This window comes from Plecotus auritus (genome assembly GCF_963455305.1).
Source record: "Plecotus auritus genome assembly, chromosome: 1".
Lineage (NCBI taxonomy): Eukaryota > Metazoa > Chordata > Mammalia > Chiroptera > Vespertilionidae > Plecotus > Plecotus auritus.
The window spans coordinates 12196565-12218770 of record NC_137770.1 but is presented as its reverse complement, the minus strand read 5'-3'; the positions used below and the strand labels follow the sequence as shown (position 1 = coordinate 12218770).

At 52.6% G+C, this 22206-nt stretch overlaps 1 protein-coding gene across 2 annotated transcripts in view; it reads right to left on the bottom strand.

Annotated features, from left to right (window-relative positions):
• Positions 1 to 10367: 10367 nt before the first annotated feature.
• Positions 10368 to 22206, bottom strand: part of LGMN (legumain) — a 36937-nt gene continuing 25098 nt past the window's right edge. The window contains exons 5-15 of one of the 2 annotated variants that reach the window (XM_080665036.1): positions 22070 to 22155; positions 20464 to 20539; positions 19930 to 19992; positions 19115 to 19181; positions 18151 to 18269; positions 17976 to 18065; positions 16564 to 16764; positions 14203 to 14373; positions 12836 to 12970; positions 12573 to 12640; positions 10368 to 12300 (exon numbers count right to left, since the gene is read on the bottom strand). In XM_080665036.1, coding sequence (XP_080521162.1) covers positions 12258 to 12300; positions 12573 to 12640; positions 12836 to 12970; positions 14203 to 14373; positions 16564 to 16764; positions 17976 to 18065; positions 18151 to 18269; positions 19115 to 19181; positions 19930 to 19992; positions 20464 to 20539; positions 22070 to 22155 — 1119 coding nt within the window. In that variant the 3' untranslated portion in view covers positions 10368 to 12257. The remainder of the gene's footprint in view (positions 12301 to 12572; positions 12641 to 12835; positions 12971 to 14202; positions 14374 to 16563; positions 16765 to 17975; positions 18066 to 18150; positions 18270 to 19114; positions 19182 to 19929; positions 19993 to 20463; positions 20540 to 22069; positions 22156 to 22206) is intronic. The other variant, XM_080665037.1, reaches the window with a different exon arrangement.

Below are 22206 nucleotides of genomic sequence, written 5' to 3'. Positions count from 1 at the left end.
TGTGTGATTGTGTGTGTATGTGATTGTGTGATTGTGTGTGTATGTGTGTGTGAGTGTGTGTGTGTGTATGTGAGTGTGTGTATGTGTGTGAGTGTGTGTGTATTTGAGTGTGTGTGTATATGAGTGTGTGTGTATTTGAGTGTGTGTGTGTATGTGTATGTGAGTGTATGTGTGTGTATGTGAGTGTGTGTATGTGTGTGTATGTGAGTGTGCGTGTATTTGAGTGTGTGTGTATGTGATTGTGTGTGTGTGTATGTGATTGTGTGTGTGATTGTGTGTGTATGAGTGTGTGTGTATGTGAGTGTGTGTGTGTGTGTGTGAGTGTGTGTGTATGTGAGTGTGTGTGTGTTTGCATGCACACACACAGAAGCACATGGGTGTGTGTATATGTGTGTGTCCAAGGGTGATGAGAGCACAAGCTGTGACAAGAATGAAAGGCTCCTCTGTGTCTCCGCCCTGGCACTTGTCCCCTCTCCCCTAGGCAGACTGCCTGCCCAGTGCCAGCCCTGAGGGGCCTTGGAGGCCCTGTCCCCCGCCTCCTGGCGAGAACATGCTATCACTCCGCCCTCACTAGGGAGGCAGCAGGGACCTCAGCAATTTTTATTTTAAAAGTAATCTCAATTTTAATTCCTTCTCACTTTTGCCTCATTGGTTTACTTAGGGCAGGGGTCCTCAAACTTTTTAAACAGGGGGCCAGTTCACTGTCCCTCAGACCGTTGGAGGGCCGGACTATAGTTTAAAAAAAAACTATGAACAAATTCCTATGTGCACTGCGGGCCCGGGATGAGTCGGCTGCTAAGCAGGACAGGCAGTGGCACCCGGCGTGCCGGATAAATGTCCTCGGCGGGCCGCATGTGGCCCGTGGGCCGTAGTTTGAGGACCCCTGACTTAGGGTAATGGCTGCCCTGAACTCAAGATATTTGGAGATATTTCACCCAACACATTCAACATGGTCCTACCTATTCCCCTCCCTTCAAAATATGCTGCTGGGCCCTGGTGGTGTTGCTCAGTGGTTGAGCATCGACCTACAAACTAGGAGGTCATGGTTCAATTCCCAGTGAGGGCACATGCCCTGGTTGTGGGCTCCATCCTCTGTAGGGGGCGTGCAGGAGGTAGTTGATGAATGATTCTCTCATCAATGATGTTTCTATCATTCTCTCCCTTCCTCTCTGAAATCAATAAAAATGTCTTTTAAATAAAATGAAAAATCTTGTTGCTTTTATGTATATTGTATTACTGAGGTAAATTCTGCTGATACCCGACTGACAGCTTCATTTCCGAATGATTTCCTCAAACCTGCTGGTATAGTTATTGCACCCCCACAATGCCTCGTACCTTCCACCTTTAAGTGTGAGCTGAGCAATCCCTTTCTGCAGTGGCCTCGCAGCCTAGTACAGGAGATGACTTAGCATAGGTCGAGTCTGAAGAGACGTTTCAATGACGTGTCAGGGAAGCTCACAGGAGACCAAGCGCACAGCCCGAGAGCAGCCTCCATGGTGGGGGGAGAAGGCATCGGGCTGGCGGCTTTGCTTGGAAACTCCTTGGTAGAAACAGAACCTGTTCACCTGTCGATGTGTGCGTTTAACCAGGATGGCGACTTTGCAGGTACGTGGAGAGTGAAAACAAGGGATCCTTGTATGTTTGTGCAACTTGAACATTTGAGGTGTCTTGTTATCCAAGCAATTATCCCCTTTACACTTAAACCAGCATGATTACATATATATTTTTTAATTGATTTCAGAGAGGAAGGGAGAGGGCGAGAGGGATAGAAACATCAGTGATGAGAATCATTGGTCAGCTGCCTCCTGCACGCCCCCTACTGGGGATGGAGCCCAAGTGCCCTGAGCAGGAATTGAACTGTGACCTCCTGGTTCATGGGTCAATGCTCAGCTACTGAGCCACACCACCCGGCCAACCAGCACGACTTTGTGAGTTTTTAGGGCAGGTCGCTTAAATAACTGGTTCCAGTTTTAGTATATGGGCTGCCGACGCGAGCACTGACGCTCAAAGAGATGGCTCGGCGAGCTGCGTTCTCCTGCTGAGGCTCAGACGGGGATTCTCTGTGCTTTGCTTCCTCGGCTCCTTCCAACATGACGTTGGTGCTTCAGACAGGATGGCTGTTGACAGCATCTGGTGGCAGCATCATGTGCTTACTGTGGCAGGAGCTGGCCAGGGCCGCGACAGGTACGGGAGGAAAGGAGACTGTATGGGCCCCTGTGTCATCTGTTAATGGTCATCCTTATATCTACACATACATATGACATGGGCATATCTCTACACATACTTGTGATATGCATACATATCTACATATACATGGCCATCTCCGCTAGTGGCTGAATAAAACTGCTGGACCGGCCAGATAGGGTGGTTACCAATTGGTCTTCTCAATGCCGATGCTTCATGGTCAGGATGGATTAAGTCCATTTCATTCGGATAACAGTACTAAGGTTTTATGACCCCTGTCTTAGAGATAAGAAAACTGAAGAATAACTAGCTTATGTACTTGCCCAAGACCAGTTGGCTGAGCCAGGATTTGAACCCCAGCAGGTCTGAGCAGAAAGACCTGACTCTTAACCACCAGGCTGCACTGTCTCCTTCACATAGTGAGATGCAAGCATGTGCTGGTGAGCAATGTACAGGGGCCAAGGGCAAGGCGGATGCTGGAGGGCCTCAGAGAGGCAATGGTGCACTTGAAACCCAGGATGGACACCCCAGGGCTGGCCTAGATGGGCAACCGGGGCCGTGTGCAGGGAGGAGAGGCTGGTTAGCCCCGCTCTCAAAGGCTTGAACAGAAATGATGAAACACATTCACCACCTTAGAAGGAGCCAGGCCTCCTGTAAGAGCCTTGTGATGGTCTGTCCTCCCCCGTGGATGCGCCTTCCGCACGCCCCATTGCCAGTGGGAGTCCAGTGTTGGCCCCTCCAAGGTCATGGTGATTAGCTGTGAAGCTTGCCTGCAGGGGTCAGGGCCTTATCTTGAGGGGCAGCTGGCTTGGGGGGCAGAGGTGGGTGTGAGGAGCGGCCAGTGGCAGCGCTGGAGAGGACGGGAGGCAGCAAAGTCACAGAACAGGATGGCAGAGAATGGGCAGGCCATTTTGTTTCAAAACACATAACGAAATTGACCACTTAGCCAGGGTAAGAGCACAGTTCAGTGGCATTAAGAGCTGCTATACAACCATCCTCCCCATCCATCTCCATAACTTTGTCCATGTTACAAAACTAAAACTTCATTTGCATTAAACACGAACCCTCCCCTGTCCACCCCCCTTTCTCCAAGAGGCCTCCAGAGAAAGGGAAAGCATTTCTCCTTCCACTTGCCTCCATCGTGTGATGCCAGAGGGCGTGCAGGCTTTCTAGAGGGAGCCCTTGTGCCAGGGGCTCTGTCTCCAACCTGATCAAAGGAGAGAGAGCCTGGGCCTCCTGGGGCTCTGAGGCGTGTGCCAAGGACCCAAGTTCGCCTGCACCCCCTGCAGTGTGACCGGGATGGCTTTCCGGCTCACGTTCCCACATCCTGCCGACCCCCGGTGACTCAGAGCCATCAGCACCTTTATTAGATGTCAAGTGTGCTTTGTTCCAATGAGACTTGTAGGCTCCATTGATGTGTTTATTTTTTAAATATATTTTTATTGATTTCAGAGATGAAGGGAGAGAGAGAGAGAGAGAAACATCAATGATGAGAAAGAATCATTGATTGGCTGCCTCCTGCCACCCAACACTAGGGATCGAGCCTGCAACCTGGGCATGTGCCCTGACCGGGAATCGAACCGTGACCTCCTGGTTCATAGGCTGACGCTCAACCACTGAGCCATGCTGGCCGGGCTCCATTGAAGTGTTTAATGACTCAAAGGGAAGAGGGGTCAGGTCCGCTAGGTCACTATTCTGAGACCCTGGAACAAAAGGCCTTGCGCTTCCTAAGGCCGAATGTTCTGGGGCCCCAAGAGCTTTCTACGTGTGTGGGAGTCGGAGGGTTTGTCCCTGTGGCAGGCCTTTGTGCCTGGGGACTGTCCTGTCCTAAGTGCTGAGTCAAGAAAAGGTTTCCCTTAAGTTTCCCTTTCATAGGGGGCTCCCCGAGACATTCTCTGTCCCCCACCACCACGGGAAGGAGAGAGGAGGGCGGTACAGGCCATGTGTCAGAGCGCTCTGTTTGAGTTTCCAGCAAAAGTGCCAGGAGCCCGTGCCCACAGGGTACCTTCTGGCAGAAATGACACTCTCTGCTGCCCCCTGCTGTTCAGCCCAGATCTTAATCTTTGGTAAGACCCACCTTCAGGGAGACTGGACTGCAATTAAGTCATGAGCCGTAATTGGTTTACAGACCTGGAAAGAATTCTTAGTACAGCTACACCTCAGAAGAATTGCAGGTTTAGTTCCAGACCACCACAGTAAAGCGAGTATTGCAGTAAAGCGGGTTGTAATCTTATTGCTGGTGAAGGCTCTGGCCTTCAAATTTGTAAAGCCCGCAACACCTGTGAAGTGCAATAAACCGAGGTCTGCCTGTGTGCCCCACTCAGCTTCTACAAGTAACAACCCATGTGTGTCCAGTAAGCACTAAGGACCTACCGCCGGCATCCCAGGAGTGAGGGGGCCTCGGAGGGGACTCTGCCTTCTGAGACGCGAGGAGACCAACCCTCTCCACAGGGAGAGAGCAGCAGACACGCCAGGACGAGGTCTCACCGGAAACCCACCCCGATGGCATCGTCACCTTGGACTTCCAGGCCCCCAAACTGTGAGGAAATTCATCTCTGTTGTGTTACTGAAGCCCCCCAGCCTGTGGGCTAGTGTTACGGCAGCCTGAGCTGACGAACACAGGGACCAACTGTCCCCATGTTTCAGCGGTTGGGGGAGTTCCAGGGTCCGTCCTGAGCACCCCAGGGTGAGTGGGTCACCCTAATGAATGAACTGATGTATGGGAAGTGTGTGGGCTTCCTACGGTGCACGGCATACAGTAAGTGCTCTATACGTGCTAGCAATTGTTATCCTATTCCTTCACCAACTATTTAGTAATCCGCTCTGTGCTGAATGTGGGTTAATGTATTGGGTGGGGGGAGGGGGTACTTAATGGATAAAGCCTGCCCTCGTGGAGTTTACAGGCGTTTATTGAGTGCTCAGACCAAATCATCGGGGTCTAGCGGTGACCGGCGAAGAGCAGGGGCCGTGTCAGAATGGGAGGACCAAGGTCAGGCGGGGCTGGGCTCTGGAGAGGTGGCCGCAGGAGCCACCCAACGAGGCCGTCACCCCGGTTGTTTCTTGTTCCTAAAACATGGAAGCCGGAGAGCTGGCAGTGCCGGGGCCTGGCCACAGGCCCACAGGAGTTTGGTCAAAGGGCTCCGGGAAAGCCCAGCTGCCCCGCACTTTCCTTTTGACCAAAGAGGCTCATCGCAGACGGTCTGGAAGTTCCCCGTCGTGGCCACAGGGCAGCAGGAAGTCCCCGCTTTGGAAGCTGTGGTACCAACCGGAGGCTTCTGTAATGGCCAGAAATGCCTCCTTGGGAATTTGTCATGAGCGCACATCAGAAGGCCTCGGAGGTGCTGATTATTTCTACATCTGGATGTCCCTTTCTTGGCCCTGGCCTTAGTGGACTGCTATGCTCTCTGGGGCTCAGATGCACATTCCAGCAGGGGTCACTGTTTTTTTGGTCATTTGTCACAAGGCAGGGGAAGCAACTGGCTTTATGTGAGCTGGGGAAGAAACAGTTGTCAAGCACTTCCTACATGTGAGAGCCTGCATTGTTTTACATCTATTCTCATCCACTCTTTATTTGTTCAGAAATACTTATTAAGCTTTTACTGTTTCCCGGCATTGATGTAGACCAGATAAACTGCTAAATATATTATATGTTTTGTGTAGTGTTGATAAGGGCTATGAAGCAAAAATAAACAGAGTAAGGGAGTAGCGTTCGGTGAAGCCTGGTATTTTAGATGGGTGGCCACGGAGGGCTTCTCTGAGGAGGTGGCATTTGAGCAGAGACCTGAATGGAGTAAGGCAGCAAGACAGGCAAATGCCTAGAGGAAGGACATTCCGGAAAGGGGTCCTGACAAGGACAAATGCCCTGACATGGGAATTGGCTTGGTGTGTTTGAGAACAGCCAAGAGGCTCCCGTGTCTGGAGTGTGGGGAGCGAGGGACGAGGGAGAGGTGACTCAGTCTGATCAGCAAGGCCTGTGGGCGTGACAGGGACCTTGGGTTTGGTCCTGTGCCGGCTGGGAAGCTGTCGCAGCAGCCACTCTCAGTGCCGGCTGCTCTCTAGACTCACCTGTGGAGCCCCAAGGCCTCGCCTAGACAGCTGCGGTCAGAACTCTAGGGTTGCAGCGGGCGTGCTGGTTTTCTGGGCATGCTCCCAGGTTTCCTGGTGAGCAACCTCAGCTCAACCCCACAGCATTTGACACCATGTGTGAAACCACAATAAAATATGCGAGAACATGATGGGACCCTGTGGTTAATGATACTATGTGCTTCTGTGGAAAGACAACTGTAGATCTAGTAAGCGTGTGGAAACGTGGCGTGGATCATTGCAGACAGCTCTTTAAAACTATGAACTTTGCCCTAACCGGTTTGGCTCAGTGGATAGATCGTCGGCCTGCGGACTGAAGGGTCCCAGGTTCGATTCCGGTCAAGGGCATGTACCTTGGTTGCAGGCACATCCCCGGTGGTGGGCGTGCGGGAGGCAGCTGATCGATGTCTCTCTCCCATCGATGTTTCTAACTTTCTATCCCTCTCTCTTCCACTCTGTAAAAAATCAATAATATATATATATATAACTATGAACTTTAAGCCCTAGCCCGTTTGGCTCAGTAGATAGAGTGTCAGCCGGCAGACTAAAGAGGCCCGGGCTTGCAATCTGGTCAAGGGCACATGCCCAGGTTTTGGGCTCGATCCTCAGTAGGGGTGTGCAGTAGGCAGCATATCAGTGATTCTCATCATTGATGTGTCTATCTTTCCCTCTCCCTTCCTCCCTGAAATCAATAAAAACATATGAAAAGTACTTTATTAAAAAAAAAAACACAACTATGAACTTTAACTTGGAACACCTGTCTCCCATCAACCCAAATCTAAATGAGGATTAAACAAGAATGTGGTATGCAATGGCTATGTGATCTAACAGGGTAGATATAGGTCCAACCGTTAAAAAACTGGAAAATGGGGATGGCATATATAGCAATGTTTTCGGTAATTACAATCATTGATGGTAGTATCAGTGTTATTATTCTGAGATATTCTAATTGTATCATAGTGTGTACCCTTGAGAAACAGCATTCCTGATGTGGAAGAAAGGAGATACAGTATATATGAGGTTAATTACAAATCTAGTTGTCCAGAATTGGAACTGGAAATAACAGTATGAACTGCTGAGGTCTTTGATCATGTGCATATATAATGTATATACATGCCCATATGTGTATAGAGTAGTGCCCCTGCCTCTGTTCACAGAGACCTAGAAACAACAGCACTCAGATTGTTGTCTTGAAATACCATTTCTCATGAAAAGAAACCAGGGTTTCTTAGAGGTATAGCTGTTCCTAGCTTTGGGAAAGGAAATGTGCAAGATAAGAACGGATCATCTTGATATACCAGATAGGAAGAAAGCTATCGAAGTTTATTAGGGTCATATCAAAAGGCTTTGGGAGAAGCATGGAACAGGCTGAGATACCTCAATGTGGGGTTGGGAGGATGAGAAGAGATAAACCAAAGAACTTATATACTTACTGGAGGCCTGGTGCATGAAATCCGTGCACGGGGGGGGGGGGGGGGTCCCTCAGCCCAGCCTTCACCCTCTCCAATCCGGGACCCATCGGGGGATGTCTGACTCACAATCCTGGACTGCTGGCTCCTAATCGCTCACCTGCCTGGCTGCCTGGCTGCCCCTAACTGCCCCCCCCCCCACGGGCCTGATCACCCCTCACTGCCTCTGCTTGCCACCTAATCACCCCTAACTGCCTCCCCTGCGGCCTGGTTGCCCCTAACTGTCCCCTTCTGCTAGCCTCGTTGCCCCCAACTGCCCCCCCCACTGGACTAGTCACCCCTCACTTCCCCCCCTGCCAGCCTAATTGCCCCCAACTGCCCCCCCCCACCAGCCTGGTCACCCATAACTGCCCCCCCCCCCGCTGGCCTGGTTGCCCCTAACTGCACCCCCTGCTGGCCTGGTTGCCCCTAACTCCCCCCCCCGATGTCCTGGTCACCCCCAACTGGCCCCCTGCCAGCCTGGCCACCCCTCACGGCCCCCCTGCCGGCCTGGTCACCCCACGCAGCCTGCTGTTCTGTTATTTGGTCGTCCCTCACTAAACCCCCTGCCAGCCTGGTTGCCCCACGCAGCCTGTTTATTCAGTAATTTGGTCATCCCTCACTAACCCCCCTGCCAGCCTGGTCGTAGGCAGCCATCTTTGTGATAGTGTGACGGTCGATTTGCACATTACCTCTTTATCATATAGGATATGCATAGCCCATGGACAGGGCAATGGGGTAGTGAAGACTGGGGGTGGGCGTGGACAGGGACTGGGAGGAGGGGTAAAGGGGGTGTAAATGGGAGACATCTGCAATATTATCAACAATAAAAAAAAATACATTAAAAAAAAAGGTTTGGGGAATCAACCTGGAAGATTCCATTGGCCATAAAAAAGATACTTTGGGCTTCAGTAAAGTGCAATGGATTGAACCCATTAGATATGTTTAAACTGTAAATTCAAGACATTTAGAAAGCTTATTGGATCACATTTTGAGGAAAGGAACCAATTTTTAAAATTAGGTAAATATGGTAAAATGGATTTTCCTGCCTTTTCTACATGAGCTATACCAGTGGATATAGCAGATAAGGGGAGGAAGTGACTCCTTATAAAGTCATTCCAGCTAATAAATGAAAATAAAATACAATTAGAATTTCACCCATTTGCAATTCCTCAATGAATCAATGGATCTATGCATTGAAGATCAACCACTGTATCATCAAAAAGAAGCAAACCCCAGCCACTGTGTGCCTTCTCACCAAAGACGGCCAGCGTCTGCCCAAGCTGATGATCCAGCTGCTGATTTTTAAGAAACACGGGGGCCAAAACCATACTGAGTAGCACCATGAGTGGGCAATCAGTACAACCCAGACCGAAAAACTCCACAAACCAGTAACCTGGGTCTTCAGCAGAAAGTGGAAGGGAAAGAGATGATGGGGAAACCTGTAGATTAGAGACTGGAAGAAATGACCTTTAAAAAAAAAAAAGTGCGCAAGACTAGTGTCTAGAGCTGCATACTTTCAATCAAATCTCAGGATACAGGCACAGCCTGGCCGGCATGGCTCCGTGGTTGAGCGCCGACCTATGAACTAGGAGGTCACAGTTCCATTCACAGTCAAGGCACATGCCTGGGTTGCAGGCTCCATCCCCAGTGTGGGGTGTGAAGGAGGCAGCGGATCCATGATTCTTTCTCATCATTGATGTTTCTCTCTCTCTCTCTCTCTCTCTCTCTCTCTCTCTCTCTCTCTCTCTCTCCTCTCTCTCTCTGAAATCAATAAAAATATATTTTTAAAAAGAAAAAAGGATACAGGGGAGAGGTTACCTTTGGGGGTAGCGATGCTGTGACTGGGATAGAGCATGAATGGGCTTGAGATGGCTGCTGTGGTTTTGTGTCGATTTGGCTGGGTCACAGTGCCAATATTTGGTCAAACATTCTGGATGTTGTTGTGAAGGTGTTTTTTGGATATTAACATGTAAATTAGTGGATTTTGAACAAAGCAGATTACCCTCCATAATGTGGGTGGGCCCCATGCCATCAGTTGAAGGTCTTCAGACAATAAAGACTGACCTCCCCTGATCAAGAAGGAAGTCTACCAGCAAACTCCTCCCTGTGTCTCCAGCCTGCAATTTTGGACTTACGAAGTCTCCACCATGGTGTGAGCCAATTCCTGAAGATAAATCTCTGTATAAGCATACACATCCTGTTGGTTGTTTCTCTGGAGAATCTTGACCAATACAGCTGGTAAACTCCTATTTCTTGACCTGAGTGGCAGTGACAAGGGTGTCTGCCTTATAATTCACTGTTTGACATGGTTTTTAATGCCTTACTTTATAATGAAAAGGAAACAAATAAAGTATAATTTGTAGTTAGGCATGTAAATATGGAGAAAGGGGACTCTAATGATGAACACCGAATTGTATTTGAGGTTTCCGGGGAGGGAAGGGATGGCCAAGCTCTGCTCTGAATGTTTCTGGGCTGCATACTTCATGTGGCAGAGAGCATGTTTGTACGTTTTGGATAGAATTAGAAAAAATGCTGGTCCTAGTTGTGACGCACACGGGAAGGTCCCCCATATTAGAAATCTAAACCCTTAGGAAATGGCTTCCTACAGGGATGGGACCCCCCAACCACAGGAGAAAACGGCAAGGCGTTGAGATGATGAAATCGTCGTTTATTTGAGAAATGAAACAGCTGCTTCCCCTTCAGAACCATGAACATTCACATTTCTGTGATTGTTAAAGAAGCAAATATACTTTATTTCCTACAGAGATGATGAATGGAGCAGCAGGATCAAGAGGGTAGTTAACAGTTCCAGCAAAAACCAGAGCTTTTACCACCAGAACCTTGAGGCCTTTTAAAGACACTCCCTTTAAAAATTCCACTTTCCAGTATTTGCATTTCTTTGAACATCAGCCAGCACTGGGGTTGCCCATGTTGAGCATGAGTGATAAACGCATGCAATGACCTTGTATTTGTTACTTAAAACCCTAGAGTGCCCCAAATCCAGACAAAGCGTTCTTTATCCTGAAGTCACTTGATCAGCCCTATGAGAACCTTACTGAGAAAGGATGTTTGTGCTGATAAAAAAAAAAAAAACAAACAGCCCCTTAGAAATAAAGTATCCCCCCTGAGTTTGTCAACGCATAACCCTGTCTGCCAGTCTCCCACCACCCATTCCTAATCGCAAACTTCGAAAGCGTCCCTGCGAAACGGGTCCCACAATACGAACACAAGTGGTCCGAAGTGACAAATTCAGCAGGTGCCACCTTTCCTCTTTGCTGCCTCTCTGGCTGGCCTAGCGGAACAGCCATCCAGCTATATGGCTTATTTTTTTAAAAAAACAGCTTTATTGAAGTATAATTAACCACATAATTTCCACTTAGTGTGCCCAGTTCGATGGTTTTCCATACATTCAGTTGAACAATCACCACCACAATGACTTTCAGAGCATTTTCATCTCCTCAGAAGGAATCTCAGCCCCACTAGCAGTCGCTATTTCCCCATTTCCTTTCTTCCTGGGCCTCGGCACCTCTCACTTCCTGTTTCTATAGGTATCAAGGGGATCGCGCAATATGGGCTTCTCTCACTTGGCCTGATGTGCAGCATGTTGCCAGCTCCATTCCCTCTCATTGCTCCCTAAAACCCCGCGGTGTGGCTGCAGTGTTCCTCTGACGTGTCTGATCCACTGTGAACGCTCCCTGCGTAGGCACCGGGCCAAGGGACAGGAAAGTCGGGCAGCCTTGGCCCCGGAGGAACTGCAGTCACCCTAGACCTCCCCCCTCCACACTGGTGTCGGGCCGACCCTGACACTTGCTGAGAGATGCAAAGAAGGCGCAGACAGGAGGGACAGGACTCTTGACGGGTGGGGAGAGGAGGAAGATGAAAAAGGTTCCGGGGAGAAGCAGCACTTCCAGATAGACGTTGAGGCTCTGTCGGGTGGAGGGCAAGGCACTGAGGCAAGAGGAAGGGCGGTGGCGGAGGCACAGAGGCTGCCGGGTGCAGGCGCAGAGGAGCGCACGCAGGACAGCCGGGAGGCAGGCAGGCAGGGGAGGCCAGGGCCTAACTGCAGAGTCACGGGCCCCAAAGTAATACTCGGCTTCAGTCTCAACCTTTATTTTTGTCCATTATTGATGAATAAAACATAAAAAACAATCAAAACGTGTATCATTTTCTAAAATTAGTTTTCCACGTGGGGTTTCGGTTGCCCTTCCAAATAACCGTGCGGACGCCTCGGGCTCCAGCTTCCGGCTCCCCCGCAGAGATCCTCTCACTGGCCACCGAAGCCCAGGTGAACTCCCTGCTTCTGAACACACACAGGCAAAGCCTCTTGGAAAGCAAACAGGCCTTTCTCAGCACAGAGCCTTCCCCGGCCAAACCTGAGGTTTCAGAGCGTCCCACGGGCTGCAGGAGGGGGGGAGGCGGGAGAGGCGAGCAGGCCCTGGCGAAAGGCCCAGCCTCCCCTCGCTCCATCCACCTCCTCCGGTCAGCGCACATTCCCAGGGACCGTGTTCACGCTCGGAAAAGCAGCGAGAAGGCAGCATTTCAGTAGTAACCAAGGCACACCTTGTCCATGGACGATTTTATTCTGCAAGAAACAGGAAGAAGTTGGTGAACCAGGTCAACTGTGGAGACGCAGAGACAAACGCAGCCCAACACGGAGCAGGCAGTCACGTGTGATGGGCCCGCCTCACGCCCGCCACGGAGAAGGCAGCTATTTCTGCTGCTTCCGCTGGTCACGTGTGGCTGCAGGTAGAGGCAGGAGCCCAGCTGCCCGCTGGCAGGAAGGAGAGCAGGGCCGCTCCCTTCTGCTCTCGGCGACAATGACCTTTGACCTTTAAGCGCCATGCGCTGGCTCACCTGTCGATCGGGTAGGGTTTCTCACAGAGGTTGACCAGCACGTACAGATGTCTCAGAGCGTACTCGTACTGGAGGAAAACAGACCAACGACACAATCAGACATCCCTGCACCATGCAATCAACTCTTCACGTGGGCACATCCCAGTTCCACGGCTACAGAGATAAAGCGTCTTGAACAGTGATTCTTGACCTTTTTTGGGTCAGGGACCCCTCCCCACCTTAGGATAAGCTGGAAGGATTTATGAACCATCCCCCCAATGCACCTGCTGTGGGGTGGGCAGGCCCCCGAGAGCACGCAGCCCAGGTGAGGACTCCTGGTGGAGAACCCGCAGGCCCTGCTCCCTCCGGAACCCGGCGCCTCCCCTGGCCACCCGGCTTTTGTTTCCTGGAACCTTGTTCTGGGAGGGACACACGGATGAGGGAGACGGAGGGGAAGGGAACGCCAAGCTGGACTCTAACAGGGGAGGACCCGAATACCCGGGGATGCTGACCATGAGAAAACTTCAGGGGACTCGGAGAACTCTCACGAGGAAAAGGAAGAGCTTCACTGTGTGTGATTCCAGAGGCAAACAGCATTGCAAAGAATAAAGTATTCATTCGATAAATGGGAAGTTTTAAATTATTAAATGAATAAGAAAAGTACTGTGTTAAATAAATGGAAAAAAAAAAGCTTCCCAATACGGGAGAGCTACCTCCCGCCTGGCCGGGACCCCCTCCTTGGAGGCCCACGTGAGCACGGTGTGGGCGTCACAGCCCAACGGAGCCTTCGGCCACGACGGACATGTGTGGCAGGGTCCTCCGTGCGGGAGCCACTGCTCACGTGTGGCTACTGGACACGTGGGATGTGGCTGGTGCAGCTAAGGAACTGGGCTTCACATTTCATCTTAATTTAAATCTAAATTTAAGTAGCCACGCGAGGCTAGGGACTACCATACTGAAGGACACAGCTCCAGCAGGAGGGGCCGGCTCTCCTGTGATGATAAGCAGGGATTGCAGTCTGCGGGCTGTCCGAACCGCTCAGCTCTCCTGCAGTGCAATGTGACCGCCAAATGTGGCTGTGTCCCAGTAAAACTTTGTTTCTAACAACAGGGGCATGGAGGGGACCCCAGGCTGCGGGCAGGCCTTGACCTGTGGGCCAGTTTGCTGGCCCTTCCCCGGAAGGATCAAGCAGCACGTGGTACTGATCGGAGAGGAGGCCTGTTAGGACCTTCCACCCTCGGCACTCCTCCTCCTCCATGGCCAGGGCCTGGCTTCAACAATATTTCTTGGGGAGCAGCCAGAGCAGATCCAAAAGGGAGAAAAACCTGTGTGGTGGGTGTGGAGGGCAGGGGTGAGGGGTGGGGGTGGCAGGGACAGGTATGAAGAGAATGAGAGTTGAGACATCTACGACTGGGGAACTCCCACCCACGGGGACGATGAAGAGTCGGGCTAGCACTCATGGTCAGCGAGCCTGACAGCCTTCTTCCTCTCACCCCTGCTGAAGGCCTCTGAATGAGCCCATTGTTCTTGGCCTGGGTGGACCCGCGACAAGGTTCCATGGACAGCAGTGCTGTAGCTTTGGGGTCAGGACGCAGGGCAAGGCCCCACCTGCCCGTGGGAGCCTGGGCGCAGCCGCGGCGGCCCCGCTTACCGTGGGGGTGTGCCAGTTGAAGCAGTGCGTGCGGAAGTGAGACACGGCGGCCTGGTAGCAGCCGTGCGCCGTGAGCGGGGCCCTCTCGGACAGGAGCCGCTCCACCTCGTCATCGGACCTCGTGAGCAAGGAGACGATCTTCCGCACTGACTTCTCCATGATGTGCCTGCTCTGTGAAGAGACGCATCTTTTTGAAATGTATTGTACTTCACTTCACCAGGCCTCTCTCGGACCCTGGCTGGGTCAGGAGCTTCTCTTCCCACAGACCCCACACCCTTTGTTAAAACAGGTGCATCCTGCAGGCGGCGGAAGAGGTGGCGCCTGTGACAGCCGGAGACCTTGAGAAATCCCGTGCCTTTTAGGGGGGTCTCCTGGCACGACCGACACATTGTCATCTAATTACCTTAGGAGCAGGCATGCGGGCCCACCCCGAGGACAGGAGGGAAAGGCCCAACTCCCAAACAGACTGATGTCCAAAGGGTCAAGGGTTGGTTCCCGATCAAAGACATGTACCTGGATTGCAGGCTTGATCTCTGGTTCTGGTCAGAGCAGGTGCGGGAGGCACCCAATGGATGTCTCTCTCACATCCTCTTTCCCTCTCTCTCTTTCCCCAACTTCTTTCCCTCCCTTCCACTCTCTCTAAAAATCAATTGAAAAATATCCTTGGGTAAGCATTAACAACAACTAGAATTTTCATTTCTAAGTGATTTAATACTTTTTAAATCTCAGTGTTCATTTCTAATGCAGGAAATATTGATATAACCCACATAAATATTAGCTCTTAGGGGTGAATAATTTTAAGAGTGTAAATAGGTCTAAGACTAAAGAAGTATGAGAATGCTGGTTACACTGTGGCAGAGACAAAAAGCATTATGTCCTGGTTATTATACCACAAGTAGAGGCCCGGTGCACGAAATTCATGCACGGGGGTGTGTGTCCCTCAGCCCAGCCTGCACCCTCTCCAATCTGGGACCACTCGGTGGGATCAGGCCTAAACGGGAAGTCGGACATCCCTCTCAAAATCCAGGACTGCTGGCTTCCCACCGCTCGCCTGCCTGCCTGCCTGATTGCCCCTAACTGCTTCTGCCTGCCAGGCTGCTCACCCCCGAACCACTCCCCTGCCAACCTGATCCATGCCTAACTGCTCCCCTGCCAGCCTGTTTGCCCCTAACTACCCTCCCCTGCAGGCCTGGTTGCCCCCAACTGCCCTCCCCTGCTGGCCTGGTCACCCCTAACTGCCCTCTGCCCCTGCAGCCTTGATTGCCCCCAACTGCCCTTCCCTGCTGGCCTGGTCGCCCCTAACTGCCCTCCCCTGCAGGCCTGGTCCCCCACAACTGCCCTCCCCTGCTGGCCATCTTGTGGCAGCCAACTTGTGTCCACATGGGGGTAGCCATCTTTGACCATATGGGGGCGACCGGCCATCTTGTGTGTTAGAGTGGTGGTCAATTTGCATATTAGCTCTTTATTATATAGGATAGTGCAAGAGACCAATCGTTGGGATTATTCGATACAGGGTGAGGAAAAGTAGGTTTACATTGTTCCTGTGGGAAATAACACAATAATTACTAAGTAACAGCACAAGAATAAACTGTGTTTCATGCACTCACAACTGTAGGCCTACTGGAACCCCACCCTGTATATGAATTTAAAACACATCACAGATTTTTATCTTTCCTGGAAACCTCAGGCCACACTCCACCCAGCAGGGCAATCCCCGTGCTTGCCGACAAGGGGACAGCGTGAACATGGAGCTGGCTCTGCTGCAGGGACCGTCGGCCCCGCCCAGCACCCCGTGGGTACCCGCCTGGTGGTGCTCGCCACACAGCTGTGATATGCCAGGGGATTCTGCCAGCTCCAAGCAAGCTGACGAGCTGCTGAAACAAACTCCGTGACCATAAAGGCTAGCCCAGGCATTTTAAGGATTTAGGCTCTGACTAGGATTTCCTAAGGCAGTAGAAATGTTTAGTAGATTGGATTTAAAATACATATAAATATGATTAATAACTCACCAAGCAGCAAAATAAAAATGTCTTCTCTAAGCAACCAGGTATAGAAGGAAAAATGAACCCGCCATCTGCCATGGGCTCTTGGCAGGACACAGGACAAGGCCCTACTCCTTTGCTCCCCGCACCCGGAGGTCAAGGTCACCTACCAAAGAAGAATGCAGACCACCTCTGCCCTGCTCAGGGCCTCCTATTTACACAGAAACCAAGGCCAGGGCCCTTTCCCACCAACTCGCACCTGGCAGGAGGAGGGGTGGCACCGGAGCTCCGTCCCCTGGCTCCCAGCAGCACCGGGGAAGGCTCGGGAGGCAGAGACACAGCTCGTGAGGCCGGAAGCGGCACCCGTCCCGGGACTCACCTCCAGGTGCCTGTGGATCTGCTCAACAAGACGCCTGGACTCCTGCAGGTCGTTGGTGAGCATCAGCTTCCTCTTCATGATCATGAGGGGCACCTCGGGGCTCGGGGTGAGGTCAAGGTGTTGGACGGGAGGCAGGGAGATGGGAGCACTGGCTTTGTGTTTCACGCCCTGAAACTGCATCAGTTTCATGGTTGAGATGGACTGCGGGGGGCGGGGGGGAGAGAGAGAGAAAAAAAAACTGGTTGGAATGGGAAGAGTAGATGGGCCAGCCTTACCCTGGTCCTGGCGGCCCACAGTTCCCGCCACATGGTTTCAGGACCACTGAAGGGCCACCGCCGCAGCCTGAAAACACGTGCCGCCCTGCCCAGGTGGCTCAGTCCGCTGGAACATCATCCCGTAAACCAAAAGGTTGCAGGTTCAATTCCCAGTCAGGGCACATACCTAGGATGCGGGTTCAATCCCCAGTCGGGGCGTGTACAGGAGGCAACCGATCGATGTTTCTCTCAGATCCATGTTTCTCTCTCTCTTTTAAAAAATAAATCAGTAAAGACATATCCTCAGGCGAGGATTAAAAAAAACAAAACTACATGCCAACACTGGGCGAGACAACACATCTGAGCACCTGAAATCCACAATGATGAGCTTCAACAATGCCGGGCTCCCTTTGCAGAGCTGCTATTCCGTCATGTTCGAAAGGCAGCCACTCCTCCACGGTCACACAGACTCATTTCAGCCAGCGGAGACCCTGGGCTGGCCACCCTCCCTGCTCACCACCTGTCCCTCGTAACCAGCTTCAGGAAGGTGCAAAGTATGTCCAGGTTAGAGCTGAGATCTGGGTCTACAGAGCTGGGCAGAGCTAATGCCACAGAGGTGTCACCTCAGGCCCAAGCCTTCAGCCACTGGCTGCGACCTTGTCCAGACAGCCCTGTGACCCTATTTCACGACCTAGGTCCCTCTGGACAGAGCTGGAAGGGGAAAGTCTCTAACTAACAGCCAAAGGGTCAAGGGAACCCCTGCAACCTGCAGAGCGAGGCAGGACCCGGGTAATCCGAGGCGTGGGTTCTGTGGGCCCTTCCGGCTTCCGACGGAGGGACCTCTCCCCATGTGCCTGGCCCGTGTTCAGGGTTTTTGCCTCTCGACCTTCTTGAACGCCCCTAGTTACCCACACACGAGGGCTCTGACCATGGAGGAAATGGAGACTCAGGTTAGGTAGCTTGCCCCTAAGTCTCATGACTTCGCCAGTTCGACCCTAGCAAGGTCCGATTCCAAAGCCCAAACAGGTCCCCAGGATGGAGTGGCCATGAGGGGCGGGGCCATCCCGACCCCCGCCCTCTCTCCCCTGGGCCCTGCTCCTTCACCAAGACTTAACGTCCAGGCGCGGCGGCCGGGGACTGGGAAACGACGGGACTCACCTTGTTCCCATACTGCATGACGTGGCTGGTGTTGGTGTGGGTCTTCACCAGCTGGTACTGCTTGTGGAGCGTCTCCTTGGTCAAGTCCTCCTGCAAAAACGTGAACAGTAAGTCCCTCGACCATCAGCGCCTGACGGCTAAGCCCCAGCTGGACAGCCTGCCCTGCGGGGCTCACCACGTCCGAGTCCTCCATCCAGTTGACGCTGTACCAGTCCCCCAGGTACGTGGACCTCTGCTCGTCGTAGTAACAGGCGTAGGAGGACTCGTCCGGATTGGCGGCAGTCGTTGCATAAACTGCGAGGAATTAAAGACCCCTTTTAGTCACGTCTTATTCTCCGCTGTGGATTCCGCGTGAAGCCGAGTCTTTCCTCCTTGGGTGCAAAGTGCCAGCCCTGGCCAGCACAGGGAGGGCGGGAGACGCCGTGCACCCTGCGCTGTTCAGTTACCATTATGCGACTCAAATGACACATGGAAGGAGAAGCCAGCTGACGGGCACTTGGTACAGCCGTAAGCAGGCACGCGGGCTTACTAGGACATGGAGCTATTCTGGAACAATGCTGCAAGGTTCTAACAGCCCCGGCAACCGGAAGAACAGGCACCTCGCTTAGCATCTGGAGAAAGTTAACATTTACGGACGGAACAGGCTGGCTCAACCTCTGCAATAGTGACCATTCCCTATCTAGCTGCCATGGGCTCAGAATTGTGCTTGACAAATGTTATCACTTAAAATGATAAGCAAATAAACAGGTATTATTGTTATACCCATTTTATAGACGGGAATACCTGAGGGTCAAAGGGTAAGTCACCTGGCCAAGACCAGAGCCAGCAAGCGCCACGCCGCAGAGGACCGAGGCCAGGCCCAAGACTGCAGTGACGGATCTACGGAGCTTTACAAACCCTGGACGAACACCATGAACCTCACGTGCTGATTCCTTCTTCTCTGGCCACTAATCCTCGAGGCCTGGAGGCGGCCCAGAGCTGCCCACACCTCTCTCCCCACTTCTACGGCTGCCCTAGGCCCCCGCGTATGTAGCCTTCTTGGTTCTTCACACTGGCAGAATCAGAAATTGACCATCTGCACCCGTGAGCAACGGGCTCCCCCAGCCGGGCTCAGAGGCCAGGGGGGTCCCACCACCTACCATTGATGTCGGTGGGCAGGTGTCTCATCATGGACCCAGACTCACAGGCTTCAATGTAGAACACCATCTGCGAGGCGAACGAGACAGGTGGGTTCACCCCTCGGCCAGGCAGACCGCTCCCAAAGCTGCTTTGGCTCTGCCCGCTCCGACCCATCCTAAGAGTCTTTCCCTTTTGCTTTGGGAGACATCTCTGCTGCCAGAGGCTGCAGAAGCTGCTGCCCCAAAAGCAGAAGGACAAGAATTTATTCATCACTAATAGAATAAACATCTATTGGCTGAAATAATGCAGGGAAAACGGAGCCACAGACAACGCAAAGGAAACTTTCACCGTCCAGCACAGGGGGATGGCACGGCAGGCTGTCTTCCCACGGTGCCACCGCGTCCGGGCCTGAGCTACGCAGTTTCTATTAAGGGTGTTACAGGCGCGCGAGGGCCAAGGTGAAAATAGCATGGCGATATTTCCCTCCCAACTGCCCCAAATTGCTGACAGTCCTAGGAACATACTCCTCAAAGTATGGTCCCAGGCCCAGCAGCATCAGTGCCAACTCGAAGGCAGAGTCTCAGGCCTCTCCCCAGACCTGAGTCAAACTCTGGGGTGGGACCCACGCTCTTTACTGCAACAAGATGCCAGTGATTCTGATCTACTAGCTAAAGCCCTAGGATCAGCAAAGGTCCATCCTGGGAAACTGACCAAAGGGCACCCTTTCCAGAAAACACCGCCGCCCGCCCAGAGTCAGAAGGCAGGTCCCGGAGGTGGGCGCCGCATGCGCTGCCTTCCTCGTACCCCCCACGGCCACCCCAAAGGCTGACCTTACCTTTTGGTACTTTTTGTGTTTGTACATGTACTTGATGGTCTCATTCAGGTCCTTTACATGAAGCTAAAAGGTAAGAATACTGGCATTCAGATCAAGACCTCCAGAGAAACCGTTTGCTGGGTCCCCCACAATCAAGCCCTAAGTGCTCTGGCATTCTTACCTCCCAATCCCCAGAAACAATCCTACAGAGCAGCAGCATCCAGATGTCACCCAAGGGTTTTATTCATAGATTTAAAAGGGCAGGAGAATATGCTTCCGCACTCCTCACTCGCCCAGAGCATTCAGGGACAGGGTTCTATTACTGTGTCTAGTGCAAGGCTCCCAGGTCCTGAGACAGCCCCTGATGCAGTGATATGTGGAGAAATGTCGGGAAAAGTGGCCGGAGGAGGTGCCCCCGGGTAGATTTCAAGATGCTTTAAATGTGTGCCCCACACACCACCCTGGCGGGAGGTTAGGAACCCACGTCGCGGGTTTAACGGCACCCCCGCTCCCGGCGGTTCTGTTCTCCATCCTAGTCTGTTAAGGAAAACTCACGTCGTCGTTCGGAAAGGCCAGTAGTCCAGTAGCTCCGTGATCAGTGAAGTAAACAAACACGTGATCCCGGGGGCCGCTGCCACGGGAGAACAACAGAGTCAGATTCTAGCGTTTCCTATTCTATTTCTCTGAAAGGTTGCCCTTACCCGCTCCCTCCCGCCACCCCCCCCCCCCAAAAAAAAAACCTAAGAAATGTGAGGACTAGTCTCCCACCCAGGTACAAAGAGGAACACAGGCCTGCCGCCCCCTGACCAGCTGAGCCACAAGGCATAGCCAGGGCCTGGGACTGAGTCAGGCCCGGGAGGAGGAGACCCGTGCTGGGCAGCTCATCAGACAGACCGGGTGTGATTTGCAGAGCAGGGTCCTTTGGCAGTTGGGCCTCATCCCAAGCAGTCACATGCTCTAACCGGATGTCCCCCAAATGAGTAAGGGATCCAGGACACACATCCAAACGTGTCCTGCAGCTCCAGCTCCCTCCGGGCCCCCACCTACCCACCCTCGCCAGGGCCTCCACTCAGGGTGCTGCTTCAAGGCTGCAGAAATGTGATAACTACCTTGGAACCAATTTGGTTCATCCCACAGAGCTGCCCGTCTCTGCTCGAACACACATGAGCGTACCTGTGCCCAGGCCTCCCCTCCCGAGTGAGACACAGCCCCGTGTGCCAAGTACCCGGGAGACTCTCTGAAAGCATGCTTCTAAAGGCCCTGACATCATATAAAAATGCTACAGAAAGAGATGCTCAAGAGGACACATCTCTCACCCACCGGCGGCGGGGCAAGCACTGGTGTGAGCTTTCCCAGCACAAAGGTTGGCACTGGTGTGAGCTTTCCCAGCGCGAAGGTTGGCACTGGTGTGAGCTTTCCCAGCACGAAGGTTAGCACTGGTGTGAGCTTTCCCAGCGCGAAGGTTGGCACTGGTGTGAGCTTTCCCAACGCGAAGGTTGGCACTGGTGTGAGCTTTCCCGACACGAAGGTTGGCACTGGTGTGAGCTTTCCCAGCGCGAAGGTTAGCACTGGTGTGAGCTTTCCCAGCATGAAGGTTAGCACTGGTGTGAGCTTTCCCAACGTGAAGGTTGGCACTGGTGTGAGCTTTCCCAGCGCGAAGGTTAGCACTGGTGTGAGCTTTCCCAGCGCGAAGGTTAGCACTGGTGTGAGCTTTCCCAGTGTGAAGGTTAGCACTGGTGTGAGCTTTCCCAGTGTGAAGGTTAGCACTGGTGTGAGCTTTCCCAGCGTGAAGGTTGGCCCTGGCTCATGAGTGTGCTCCCCGCGTTGTGCTCCCCTGTGATCAGAGCACAGGGCTGGCGGCAGGTGTGGCCCTGTGACCTGACCCGCTGCAGGGCTTCTCACCAGTCTCGGGATGTGCCACTGGCCGTGGCGTGTACAGCACTAGGATCCGCGATGGGGAACCCTGGGTCACAGGGTTAACGTGGTGCAGCAATGGGCTGCCAAAGGAGCCACCCAACCTGCACGGCCTGTCTTAACTCGGGACAGAGCTCCCTGCTCTGCCGTTTCTCACAGGTAAACAAGCCGGGAGCCAAGACCAGCTCGATTCCGGGCTGCCAGGTTATTCAGAAAAGTGTGATGGCGTAAAGCGAGCAGGCATTACCTCTTCAAGACCTTTCCCGATCCTATGCCCTTCACTGCTTCTTCATCACCTCTCAGCACAGCAAGGAAATTCTGCGGTGTGACAGCCTACAAGGAATCGGGAGTTGAAGTCAGACGTGTCATTTCAAATCAGAGGTT